The 13400-nt window shown below is 40.7% G+C and overlaps 1 protein-coding gene across 2 annotated transcripts in view; it reads left to right on the plus strand.

The window, feature by feature from the left end:
• The first annotated feature begins 10908 nt into the window (after nt 1-10908).
• MACROD2 (mono-ADP ribosylhydrolase 2) overlaps nt 10909-13400 on the plus strand; it is a 1927670-nt gene continuing 1925178 nt past the window's right edge. For both annotated transcript variants that reach the window (XM_036322176.1, XM_036322177.1), the window contains exon 1: nt 10909-11303. In XM_036322176.1, the coding sequence (XP_036178069.1) occupies nt 11258-11303 (46 nt within the window). In that variant the 5' untranslated portion in view covers nt 10909-11257. The remainder of the gene's footprint in view (nt 11304-13400) is intronic.

The following is a 13400-nucleotide window of genomic DNA, read 5'->3' on the forward strand; positions in this document are numbered from 1 at the left end:
TTCTTCTAAGAGTTTTTCAAGCTTTAGCAAGTATATTTAGATCTTTGACCCATTTGAATTAATTTGTGCACATGGTGTGAGGTTTGCATCCAAATTCATTCTTTTGCACTTGGCTCTCCTGGTGTCCTCATTATTTTGTTGAAGAGATTATTCTTTCCCTTTCCCACTGAGTTGTCTTGGCATCCTTGCTAGAAAATCAACTGATCATAAATGTGAGGGTTTGTTTCTGAACTCTCAATGCTATTCCACTGATCTACATGTCTATCCTCATGCAAACTCTACACTGTCCTGATTATTGTACTTTCGTAGTAAGTTTTGAAATTGGAAAACATTCATTTTCATAAGAATTTTCCTACAATTTTGTTAATATCTGCAAAGAAGTCAACTGGGATTTTGATAGGGATTTATCAAATCTGTAGATCCATTTGGATAATATTACCATATCAAGAATATTAAGTTTTTCAACGCATGAACATGGGAAGTATTTTCATTTATTGGGGTTTTAACTTCTTTCTTTAAAAAAATATTTTTATTGATTTTTACAGAGAGGAAGGGAGAGGGATAGAGAGTTAGAAACATCAATGAGAGAGAAACATCAATCAGCTGCTTCCTGCACACCCCCTGCTGGGAATGTGCTCGCAACCAAGGTACATGCTCTTGACCAGAATCGAACCTGGGAACCCTTTAGTCTGCAGGCCTATGTTCTATCCACTGAGGTAATCCTGTTAGGGCAAGGGTTTTAACTTCTTTGAACAATTTTGCAGTCATTAGTGTATGAACTTTGCACTTCTTTTGTTAAAGTTATTCCTAAGTATGTTATTCTTTTTGATGCTATTGTACATAGAAGTGTTAATTTCATTTTTGTTTTGTTCATTGAGATCACATAGAAATGAATTTTTATATATTGATCTTTTATCTTGTGACTCTACTGAACTTATTAGTTTTTATAGTTTTTTAGTGGATTCCTTGGGATTTTTAAATATAAGATCATATCATTAGAGAATAGAGATAGTTTTACTTTTTTCTTTTCAATTGATGGTTTTTATTTATATTTCTTATCTAATTGCCTTGGCTAGAACCTCTAGTCCAATGTTAAATAGAAATGTCAAGAGTGGACATACTTGTTTTATTCCTGATCTTAGGAGGAAAGCATTCATCTCTTACCATTAAATATATTAGGTGTGGTTTTTTGAGGATGCCCTTTATAAGGTTTGAGGAAGTTTCTATTCTCTGTCTATTATGTGTTATTTTTTTTAAACAAAGGGGCGCTGAATTTTATCAAAAGCTTTTTTCTGCATCAATTGAGATGATCATGTAGTCTTTATCCTTTATTCTATTGATGTAGTGTGTTACATTAATTAATTTTTGGATTATACCAAACTTTATTTCCTGGGTTAAATGCAAATATTTCTTAAATTGAATTCATGGTGATTAACTTATCTGAGGATTGGGTAAAAGTTAATCCAATAAATGGCCTCAGAAACAAGGTTGAAAAATAATTTCCATTGCAAGACAATAACTAGTTAGGAAAGATGGAAAGTAGAGTTATTATTATAAAAAATCCAAAAAGATTATATGAATATAAATTTATTACAATTTACCACCCTTTGAGTCCTTTATTTGTCCTTTACAGTCCCGGAACTAGATCTTCATGGTATTTTAGATTTAATAAAACTTAACGATTACAAATATCCCTATACTATAAAAATGACTTTAATGCTTTCCTCATACACTTGCTCAATCTGTTCTCCCAACTCACTCTCTCTCTCTCTCTCCCTCTCTTTCTCTCTCTCTCTCTCTCTCTCTTTCTCTCTCTCTCTCTCTCTCTCTCTCTCTCTCTCTCTCTCTCTCTCTCTCTCCCTCCCTCCCTCCCTCCCTCCCTCCCTCCCTCTATCTCTGATACACACACACTCACACAAATGTCCTTCTCAAGTATTATCCTAAATGAGAGTATAATTACTATCAACCATTACTGAATATTCAAAAATGGTGTTAATTGGGCAAACAGTGAGGTTACTTCTGATTTAAATAACCTTAGTACTGTTAAAGGAAAAGAGCCTCACATAGAATAAAAAGGACAGAAAAACTTACTTTTAATTGTGACCCCAAGAATTATCAATATCTCTATTAATAGGGACAAGAGCTTCATCTTCTAAGTAGCTCCTCCTCACTATAACATAAGCAGAACTATGTGGCTGGCCTACAGCTTCTTTATAGTTTTGGTGTATGGGGGGGATGGGTGGTGGTGGTGTCAGGACTTGGTTGCTAAGCAACCATTTCTTTACTCTTTGGCCAATGAGCTGCCAGGAAGTTTCTTTCAACCAGGAATAAAGGCAGGTGCTGGAAGAGCAGGCTGTGGGAAGGAATCATATCTAGTTTGCTACTCCTTTGGCAGGAGATAAGGGGTAGGCTTGAAATAGACAGTTGCTCTTTGAACCTGAAGGAAGGTGAATAAGTCCAATTTGTCCACACTAATATTAATGTTCAGAGTTGCTGAAAGTTTTTTAAAAAATTCTTTATTGTTTAAAGTATTACATATAGTATTACATATGTCTTCTTTATCCCCCATTGACCTCTCCCTGGCCGCCCCACCCCCCAGCACATGCCCTCACCCACCTAGTGTCTGTGTCCATTGGTTATGCTTATATGCATGCATACAAGTCCTTTGGTTGATCTCTTACCCCTCCCCCCACCTTCCCTCTGAAGTTTGACAGTCTGTTAGATGCTTCTATGTCTCTGGATCTATTTTTGTTCATCAGTTTATGTTGTTCATTATATTCCACAAATGAGTGATATTTATCTTTCTCTGACTGGCTTATTTTACGTTACCTCAAGAGGTGCAAGCTGCATTTATGTGAAAACAATTAAGTACATGAGCTGACCTGACATTTTACTTTAATATCTCAAGGCTAAGGTGGACAAGAAACATATGGACCAAGTCTTTGGTCTCCATCTGGGTGAAAACATCATTTATCCTCTCTTCAAGTAAGGAACTCCTGAGCTTTCACTGGGACAAAGACAAATACATATATCCACGTCATCTGTGATTTTTTAAAATAGTCTTTCATTAAAAGGAATTTTAAAATACTTTCTTTACTATCTTAAATAATATGGGCATTTCATGAGCATTTCATGAGTGCTCTCAAGGTAGGACCAGAAACTAAAATGAATATTTAGGCAAAAGGACAGTAATATTAAAGATAAACCAAGAAATGGAGGCAGTTGAGAAGTTATGCCTAAAATATATTCAACTTTTACAGTGTGTCCAGGTAATTGCTTCAGAAACTCTTACATTTATTATCTTGAATTTATAGGTTTTTCCCCTTTATTAGTTTCCCATTGTTGTCTTGACAAATTACCACCAATATAGTGGGCTAAAATAACAGAAATGTATTCTCTCCTGGTTTTGAAAGTCAGAAGTCCAAGAGGATTCTTACAGGACTAAAATCAAGGTCAGGTCTAATTCCTTCTGGAGGCTCTGGGGGAGAATCCTTCCTTGTCTGGTAGCTCCCAGCTTTTAGTGGCTGCCCACATTCCTCAATTTATGCCCACTTCATTCTAATCTCTGCTCAGGCATCACTCTGCCTTCTCCTCTTCTGTAGTCTAACATCCCTTTGTCTCCCTCTTATAAGGACAATGAATGATGATGTTCAGGACCCACCAAGATAATAAAGGGTAATCTCCCCATCTTCAGATCCTCAATCACATCTGCAAGGTGAAACCTGATTTTTGCCAAATGAAGTAACATTCACAGGTTCCAGAAATTAGGTTCTGGAAATCTTGGGGAGCACTGTTCAAGCTACCGGTCTTTTCACCAACAGACTTCAAAATGGAACTTTTCCTAACTTCTGTACTTTAAAAAATTGCCTAAGTATAATTTGTTTAAAGTTTTAAATATCATCCATAAACATTCTCCAAATAATATTTTTTCAGTTCCCATTTGGATCCAGAATTTTCAGCATTGTCCAGCAGATGATTTGCCTCCTACTTTTACTGAACTTGAGGTCATTTGACCTATCTTCCCTCAACTTCCTTTTTATTTGAAATTTCTTTCCATGAGTTTTTTCTTTTTCTCTTTTTGACTCAATCCCTTCACCAACACCACCCCAGCCACCAACCCTCGCAATAGCTGTCAGCTTGCTCCCTATCTATAGATTTATTTCTATGTTGCTTGTTAGTTCAGTTTGTTCATTAGATTCCACATATGAATGATATCGTATGGTACTTCTCTCTGACTGGCTTATTTCACTTAGCATAATGCTCTCCAGGTCCATCCATGCTGTTGCAAACAGTATGATTTCGTTTTTTGTTTTTTTTTTTACACCTGACTAGTATTCCATGTGTAAATGTACCACAGCTTTTTATCCATTCATCTACTGATAGACACTCGGGCTGTTTTCAAATCTTGGCTATTGTAAATAATGCTTCACTGAACATAGGGGGCATGTATTATTTTGAGTATTTGGGTTTCATTGGACATATTACCAAATGTGGAATCACTGGGAATCTCCATCTATTCATTCTTTTTGTAATTCATCCCAAAATATGAAGTGCCTTTCCTATATTCTAAGTCCAAGCTTCCTATTCTCACTTTCCTTCTATACACATCTACTTCTTCTGGGAGTCTACCGACCATTTGTCCTCTCTCTCTCTGTTTCAATCTTTTTGTTACCAACCTTCTTCATTTTTTAAAATCTCATCCATTTTTTATTACTAATGTCCCTTGTTTAATTTCTTTGACCTAGGTGGAGCCAGGTCAAATGAATGAAAACCAAACAAAAGTGCTGAGAGAATTTGTCCTGGCAGGTTTCTCGTAGCCACCATCTATTAAGGCAGGCTATTTGTACTATTTATTTTCTTCTATGTGCCCATATAGACAGGTAATGTCCTCATCATGGTCACAGTGGTCTCTAATAACTATCTGAACTCATCACCCATGTGTATTTTCTTCTTGGCAACCTCTCTTTTCTGGACCTTTGTTATCCAACAGTAATGACCCCTCAGCTTCTGGCTGATTTTCTTAACCATCCTTCTTCTTAATTTAAAAATTCTTCATTCCACCTCTCCTAGAAAAAATTTCCTTTGACTCTGGTATCCTTTCAAGTACTATCTCATCAACTTATCCTTTAGCTTCTAAACATTCAAAAAGATAGTCCATAATCACTGCTTCTGACTTGTTGCCTCCTACTTATTGTTTAACTACTTGCTTTTATTTTTGCTAATTTACATAGTAAGTCCAATTAATTATCTTTTCTCAGTTCTCATCCTTCTGATCTCCATAAAACATGTGACCTTTCTGACCACAAACATCTTTTTGAAAATATATTATTTGTTTCTCTAAAACTGAATTTCAATTATTTTCTATACTCTTGAACATTATTTATTCTTCTTCTATCACTCCTTCATCCTTCATTCATGTATTGCATACTTATTATATGCTAAATATGAATGGTAATTCTCTTTCAGCTGTCCATTAATTTCAGTTCTTAGTTCCTCTTAGTCTTTACATTAAAATTAGGGCCTCCTCACAGTAATCCCATTCAATCTCATGTGTTCTTCCTTAGTTTTGCTAATATCTCTCTTTTTAAAAAAATATATTTTTATTAATTTCAGGGAGGAAGGGAGAGGGAGAGAGAGAACCATCAATGATGAGAATCATTGATTGGCCACCTCCTGCACACCCCACACTGGGGATCAAGCCTACAACCAGGGGATATGCTCTGATTGGGAATCGAATCATGACCTCCTGGTTCATAGGTCGATACTCAACCATTGAGTCATGCCAGCTGGGCACCAACATCTCTTTATTGCTCCTTATTTAACTCTCATTCATTATCTTATTCATTCAATAAATATTTATTGAGAGTCCAGTATGTGCCAGGCATTGTGCCATTCTCTGTGGATGGTGAACAAGAAGACATATTTTCTAACCTGAGAGAGTTTGTAAGTCCAGAGTGAAAGATAAATATTAACAAAATAATCACAAAAATAAATGCATAATAACAAGCCATAGAAAGTACTTTATTGGTAAATAAATGAGCACTGAAGGCATATGAGGGGATACTGTGGGTAGAAGTCAGGTGGGATCAGAGTCAAGACAGGCACTGTCAGAACGTGATGTTTAAGTTGAACTGTGAAGTAGGAGAATGGGGCAACTAAATAAATCATGCCCCAAGAATAGCAAAAAACATGTGAAAAGGCCATGCAGTAAGCATCAGATGTATTCAAGAAAATGAAAAGCTCTAAGGGTTGCTATGATTTGAACTAGAGACTGGGAGGTGTAAGATAAAGCAGAATTGGTAGGGATGTTCACTTAATTCTTAATGATTTCATTTTTATAATTAGACTATATTAAATATCAGGCTGACATAATGAAATGCCGTAGACTGGGTAGCTTAAATGACAGAAGTTAATTTTCTTACAGTTTTGGAGGCTGGTCTGGTTCTGGTGAAGGCTCTCTCCTGGCTTGCAGATGACCACCTCTCACTGTATCTTCACATCAAGGGGGTCTGAGGAAGGAAGACAGAGAAAGATCTCTTCCTTTAAAAATAATAAGGCTATAGTCCTAGTGAATTAGGGTCCAATCTTTATGGCCTTATTTAACCTTAATTACCCCCTAAAGACCCTATCTCCTGATATAATCATATTGGGGACTAGGGCTCTGACATATAAATTTGGAGGGAACACAATTCAGTCCATAGCAAAGTCCACCAGAATGTCATTGAATGACTTAGAACAATGAGATATGATCATATTTAACAAGATAACTCTAGATGTGGGGTAGAGAATGGACAGAAGAGGAGCAAGGGTGAACAAGGGATCCAGTTAAGAAGTGTTTTGCAGTAGTTCACTTGAATTCAGACTGAGCTTAGTGAAGTGCTATTGGAAAGAAGATTTAAGTTATATAGGAGAAAAAATTGAGAAGGTATAGCAATTCATTTAAAATGATACTGAAGTGTTTGGGTGGTATCGCTCAGTGGGTGGGTATTGACCCATGAACCAGGAGGTCACAGTTTGATTCCCAGTTAGGTCACATGCCTGGGTTTTGGGCTGGATCCGCATTTGGGCTTGGGAGCATGTGGGAGGTAGCTGATTGACGATTCTCTCTCATCACTGATGTTTCTCTCTTTACCTCTCCTCTCTTCTCTCTGAAATCAATAAAAACATATTTTTAAAAAATGATACTGAAGTTATAAAAGGAACTAAGGATGGCATTTAGGTTTCCAGATTGCTCAACTAAATGGGTGATGAAGTCATTCAATGAGATATGCAACACTGGAAGAGGTCTAAGTGTGGGGGGAAGTTCATGAGTTCATTGTGGTATATGGTATATTTAAGGTGCTTCAATACATTACATAATATTTTGTCAGAATTATTAATACTAAATGCTGAAAATAATACCATCTAAATATTAATGCCTTAACACAATAAGAGTTTCTTATTTATATCATAGCCTGATGTAGTGCTCCTTAGGCTCCCTGAGATACTCCTCCAAGTAGTGACTCAGAAATTGAAGCTAGCCTTGGCCACTAATGCTAAGTGGTTATAGCATCTCCAGAGCACTGAAGGGTCACAGGTTTGATTCCTGGTCAGGGCACATACTCAGGTTGTATGGTTGATCACTAGTCGAGGCATGTATGGGAGTATGGGAAGCAATAGATTGATGTTTCTCTCTCACATTGATGTTTCTCTCTCTCCTTTCCTCTCTGTCTAAAATAAATAGAAACATATGCTCAATTGAGGATTGAAAAAAAAATCCAAGAGAATGTCCTTCTTTAGATGATGCTTCTGAGATCACCCCAGAAAGGAAAGAGAAAATATGAATGAACGCATAGGGGATGTGCTGTTCAGGGCTGGAAGTGGCATGCATAATTTTTATCCCATAACCCAGTCAGAATGCAGTCACATGTCCTAACTACTTCAGTGGAGACTTGGAAATATAATTTCTATGAACCAAGAGAGAGGAAATTGTATTAGTTAGCATCTCTGCCACATTTGCCTGTGCTAGGTACTCTTCTAAGTCCTCTATATGTTTTAATTAATTTATTCTTCACATCAGTCTTATAAGGCACATACTATATTATCCCCATATAACAGATTTAAAAAACAAACAAGATACAGAAACTTTGAGAAACTTGTCAAAGCTCACATAGTCAATAAGGGGAACCTAGGATTTGAATTCAGGTGATCTAGCTCCAGATGCCTTTTAATGAGTACATAATACCAACTTCTTTAAGTTGAGATTCAGTGTTTGGTAGAATGTATAAGTCTAAAGCTAAAGAAGAAATTTTTGCTGGAGATAATACATTTGGGAATCACTGGTGTAACTCAGGGTTTCCCAACTTCAGCAGTGTTATTTGGGGCTAGATAATTCTTTGTTAGGGGCTGTCCTATGCAAAGTAGGATGCTTAGCAATATCCTTGGCCTCTACACACTAGATGCCAGTAGCATTCTTCCTCCAGCTGTGACAACAAAAAATGCTTCTAGACATTGCCAATATACCACGGGGAGCAGAACTGTCCCTGGTTGAGAATCACTGAAAGTCATGAGTATGTTTGAAATTATGATTATTTTACAATATATTTTTTATTGATTTCAGAGAGGGAAAAAAGAGATAGAAACATCAATGAGAGAGAATCATCAATATGCTGCCTCCTGCATGCCCCCTACTGGGAATCCAGCCCACAACCTGGGCATATGCCCTGACTGGGAATCGAACCATGACCTCCTGGTTCATATGTTGATGCTCAACCACTAAGCCACGCTGGCCTGGCTGGTTGAAATTATTAAAAGAAAAAAGTATAAACTGAAAAGAGACAAGGGGCTAGTACTGAATCTTAACGAATTTCAAAATGTAATAGCGGAAAAGGAAGATGGGCTGGCTAAGGATAGTAAGAAAGAATGGCCAGAAAGGACATTTAAAATGGTAAGAAAGTTAAAGTAAAAGAATACTGCAAGAAGGAACAAGGGGTTAACAATGTTAAATGCTACTGAGAGATTTTGTAAAAGAAAGATTGACAAATGTCAATTAAATAGCACAAGTTCATTGGTTACCATCGCTAGAGCTATTACAGTTGATAATAGGATAGAACCCAGATAATAGTGGAGTGAAGAGCAAAAAGTAAGGCACTGCCAATCTTTTGGAAAGGAAGAAACAGTAGCTGAAGACGGGTGTGGGATCAGAGGAGGATTTTTTTTTTTTTTTAAAAAAACCTGACAGAGACTTGAGAAAGCTTAAAAGTTGATGGATGATTCCAGTTCTTTGAACTGACTTGTGACAAAGAATAATCAATAGTGTAATGTTCCTAAAGAAGCAGATAGAAGGACTGGACCTATGATGGGTGGAAACAGTGTCCCTGTGGTAACTGAAGGTAAAGTGCCCAGTATGGTGCACTCTCCGGCAGACACCTTACATTTAGCATTTCTAAGTAAGAAAATACCTTTCCCACAAAAACCTGTAATTGCTCCTGTATTGCCTAATATTAATATTACTGTTCTCCTCTTTGACTAGTTCATGGAACCCCCATCTTCTTTCTCATCCTTATCCTCTTCCTAAATCTATTCCAATTATAATGTAAGTTGAATCAGAGCTCTCTTTTTCCGTTGCCAAAAATCAGTGCATATTTTTATTACTAGCTCAAATGTCACTTTTTCTCAAAGCTTTTCCTAGGTCTCTCAGCCAAATAAAATTTTATGTATTTAACACGAAAAGAAAAACAGAAGGGGCAATGTCAAAATAAAAAGTATTACGTTACTGTGTTATGAATTACTCTCACGAGAGTGTCCTGTTACTCATAACATTTCATTCTTTACAACTGTAGACACATGGATTGGTTGCCCCCCTAACGTGCCCGGTGATTGAGCCTGCAACCCGGGCACATGCCCTGACTGGGAATTGAAGCCACGATGCTCTAACCAAAACCGCTAGGGCTTTTTTTTTTTTTTTTTTTTTTTACTAAAAAAAATATTATAAATCATTATTTGGTCTTACACACCTTGCTTAAGTAGAACACATATAACACGGCAGACCAATTGTCGAATAAATGTGGATTCAATGCACCCACCAAGTCAGCCCTGTGGATTGTCTGTTCTTTAGAAGCACAGTAAATTTGGAGAGGAGCTTGCCAAACGTGCTCTAAATTTTGGGTCTATCTACTCTTGTGGTGGACTCTACTGGCACTGGATTTTAGTATTACCCTGAACATAGCCAGTCCTTTGCACCAGCACCTTGACCTGAAGCAATTGGTGGAGGAATAAAACGATAACGTGACATGGCTCTGGGTAACTTCTATTTGAATTTGCTTTGAGGTAAGGCTTCTGTTTCCCATATAACATTTTGGTCGCGCGCTATAATTGGCTGGTTCTTAAAACACTTGAGTAGTCCAGTTTACCTTGGTGTTTTTCAAACTTCGCCGAACTCCAGTGAAACCTGTAATTTTCACTACAAGGTTGAGGAGCCCATTGTATATGACCTGGAACCATTTCCCAATCCTCTCATTTCTTGCTGTTATGCAGTATTTGCCCACTTGGAAGACAGCTTCAGATTATCTGGTAAATTCCGTGCAGACGGGCCAGTCGGAGTGAGCATGGACAACATGTGGACTCACGTCTCCCACTCCCACATCTTCCAGTCCCTAAGGCTGGGACCCCCACGCCACCCCTCAGTCACCTCAAGCACCTGGCCTAGAGGCCACGCCCTCCTCTTGCCCCACGAAGCCTGGAGAGGGGGGGTGTCTGCCTCCTCTCGCTCCTCCCAGGCGTTCGCTCCTCGTCCCACTCTCGTCGCGAGGCCATTGCCAGCACCTTCACGCCCTGGCTCCGCCCCCTCCCGCTCCCCAACGTCCTTGGCGTCGGGCTCGAGCCTGCGCCTGCGCGTGCGCCCTGGGGCCGAAGTCGGGGCGCGCGGTGGCCAGAAAGCGGAGAGCGGCGGGCGGTGCAGCCAATGGGAGGCGGCGATGGCTAGCGGCTGTGAGGCGGGGCCTGCGCGGGTGTTAGGTTCGCGCGAGGCGTGACCTAGTTGACAGGCTCCGAGGTGCTGCTGTGGCGGCGTCCGCGGGGCTGAGGCGGGTGGGAGCCGAAGCCGAGCGCGGGCTGAGGGAGGAGGGCGGCGACTGGAGCTGCGAGCGGCGTGGGACCCGGAGCCTTTTTCACTTTTTCCCTCCCGAGTGCCCCCTCCCAGCCCTCCCACTCCACACTACCCTGTTTGCCCGTGAGCCTGGGGAACTTGCAGCTGAAAGCCAGCCACCCCCACGGCAACATGTACCCCAGCAACAAGAAGAAAAAGGTGTGGAGAGAGGAGAAAGGTAACGGCCTGCCGAGTCCTGGGGCGCGGGTGGGGGTGGGTGAAGGGTGGGGGTTGGGGGTCAGGGCAGTGTGTGCCGCGGTGCCCTCCGCCCGAGCTCCCGCCTCGCGCCCGCCCGCCCGGTGCCGCCTCCCTCGTGTGTTCGTGTGTCCACACCCGCGCTCCCCCCCCGGCGTGCACGCGCCGCCCCCGGGCGCCTGCCGCTCGCGCACGGGTGGGCGCACGCCCCTCGCGGCCGCCCGCTGCGCCCAGTCACCTCTCCGGACGGGGCTGCCGCAGCCTCACTCGCGGCGTGGACACGGACACCCGCTCCACGCCGCCGTCCCCGGGCCCGGCACAACTTCCCTGGGTCCCCCCACCCGGGCTCCACGCTCCTGCTGGGACTTTCGCACGCCTGGCCGGCGTGTCCCACGGACACGTGCCCGCCGGCGGACACACCCGCTGCGGCCGCCGCCGCTGCGCCTCTGCTCCCCTCCTGCAGGCACTCTTCGCCCACCGGCTGGCAGGGGGTCCCCACCTCCGGGCGCAGGTCCCTTCTCTGGGTCCCCCACTTCCGCGCCGCAGGGTGCCTTGAAGCCTGGAACTCTTCTTGGGGGAAACCTCAACGAGCGTCTTGTCCGTGAGGAGGAGTGCCGTCAGGGACATCTCGGTGGGCTTTTCTCTGCGCGGGCTGCTTCTCGACATTCCACCCCCGTTCATAGTGTGAAGTGGCTCAGAGTAAGGTAGTGAGACGGATGTCACTCTCCGTGAATGAACCCACCCGGCTTCTGAGCATATCCAAGCTGATCCACGTCCCCGCAAGTGGCACTGATTTCTGTAAGACACAGAAGTGTGCCTGCCAGCCAACCTCTTCTCTTCTCTTCTGTTCTCTTCTGTTCTCTTCTCTTCTCTTCTCTTCTCTTCTGTTCTCTTCTCTTCTCTTCTCTTCTCTTCTCTTCTCTTCTCTTCTCTGGCATGATAGATAGATAATATTCTAAGGCAGCGGTTCTCAACCTGTGGGTCGCGACCCCTTTGGGGGTTGAAGGACCCTCTCACCAGGGTCGCCTAAGACCATCGGAAAACTCATATATAATTACATATTGTTTCTGTGATTAATCACTATGCTTTAATTACGTTCAATTTGTAACAATGAAAATACATCCTGCATATCAGATATTTACATGACGATTCATGACAGTAGCAAAATTACAGTTATGAAGTAGCAACGAAAATAATTTTGTGGTTGGGGGGGTCACCACAACTTGAGGAACTGTATTAAAGGGTCGCGGCATTAGGAAGGTTGAGAACCACTGTTCTAAGGTAAAACTTGAAACTCGAGTTTTTTTCTTTCTTCTTTTCACTCCTTTTTATTCTTTAGCTTTTCTGCAGAAATGGAGCAAAAAGCACTTACATTGCTATCTGCTGAGATATACTAAACCTGTGCATGGTGTGAGGTTGAGTGAGGAGTGCACATCTCTCCTAAGTATCCTATCTTCTTTATAGAAGAAGGATATGGAATGACTAGGTTGAAAGTTGATTTCCTTGATTATAGCTCTCTAAAACCTGTAGATTTTTATTGCAAGTCCTGGCCTCTGTAAACATCTAGGCAAATAGTGGAAAAGAAATGAATGTGGGAAAAGGATTCTCTCTATAGGGGCTACTTCAAACAATGTACAAGGAAAGGGTTGAAAAGGGAATTTTTTTTCCAATTAACTACTGGGAAGATTTAACATAACAACTGAAAACTGATGAAAATGGTTTCTAAGGTATTGAAAGAGTAGGTTGTATGTTATTTAATTATGTTTTAATGATTATGATCATATATAGAACTAAAAATTGTGTTGTCACAAAACAAATGCTGTTGAAAATAATAGCCTGATATATAAAGCAGTGTGAAATAATTGTTTTGTTTTTGCAGTAGCAGTTACTTTACTTTCAACCAGGATTTACTTTGTAAGCATTGAAAAATCATTTATACCCATTTTTATTGATGGCCTTCAAATGTAGCTTTGTATGATTGATAGTATCGAAGGCAAAATAATGAAAGATATGGAGATTGATTTTAATACGTGAATCATTAATGAAATTATAGTGATTACTTAAGAACTATTTTTTCTGT

Source organism: Myotis myotis, unplaced genomic scaffold (assembly GCF_014108235.1).
Source record: "Myotis myotis isolate mMyoMyo1 unplaced genomic scaffold, mMyoMyo1.p scaffold_m19_p_9, whole genome shotgun sequence".
NCBI classification, from domain to species: domain Eukaryota; kingdom Metazoa; phylum Chordata; class Mammalia; order Chiroptera; family Vespertilionidae; genus Myotis; species Myotis myotis.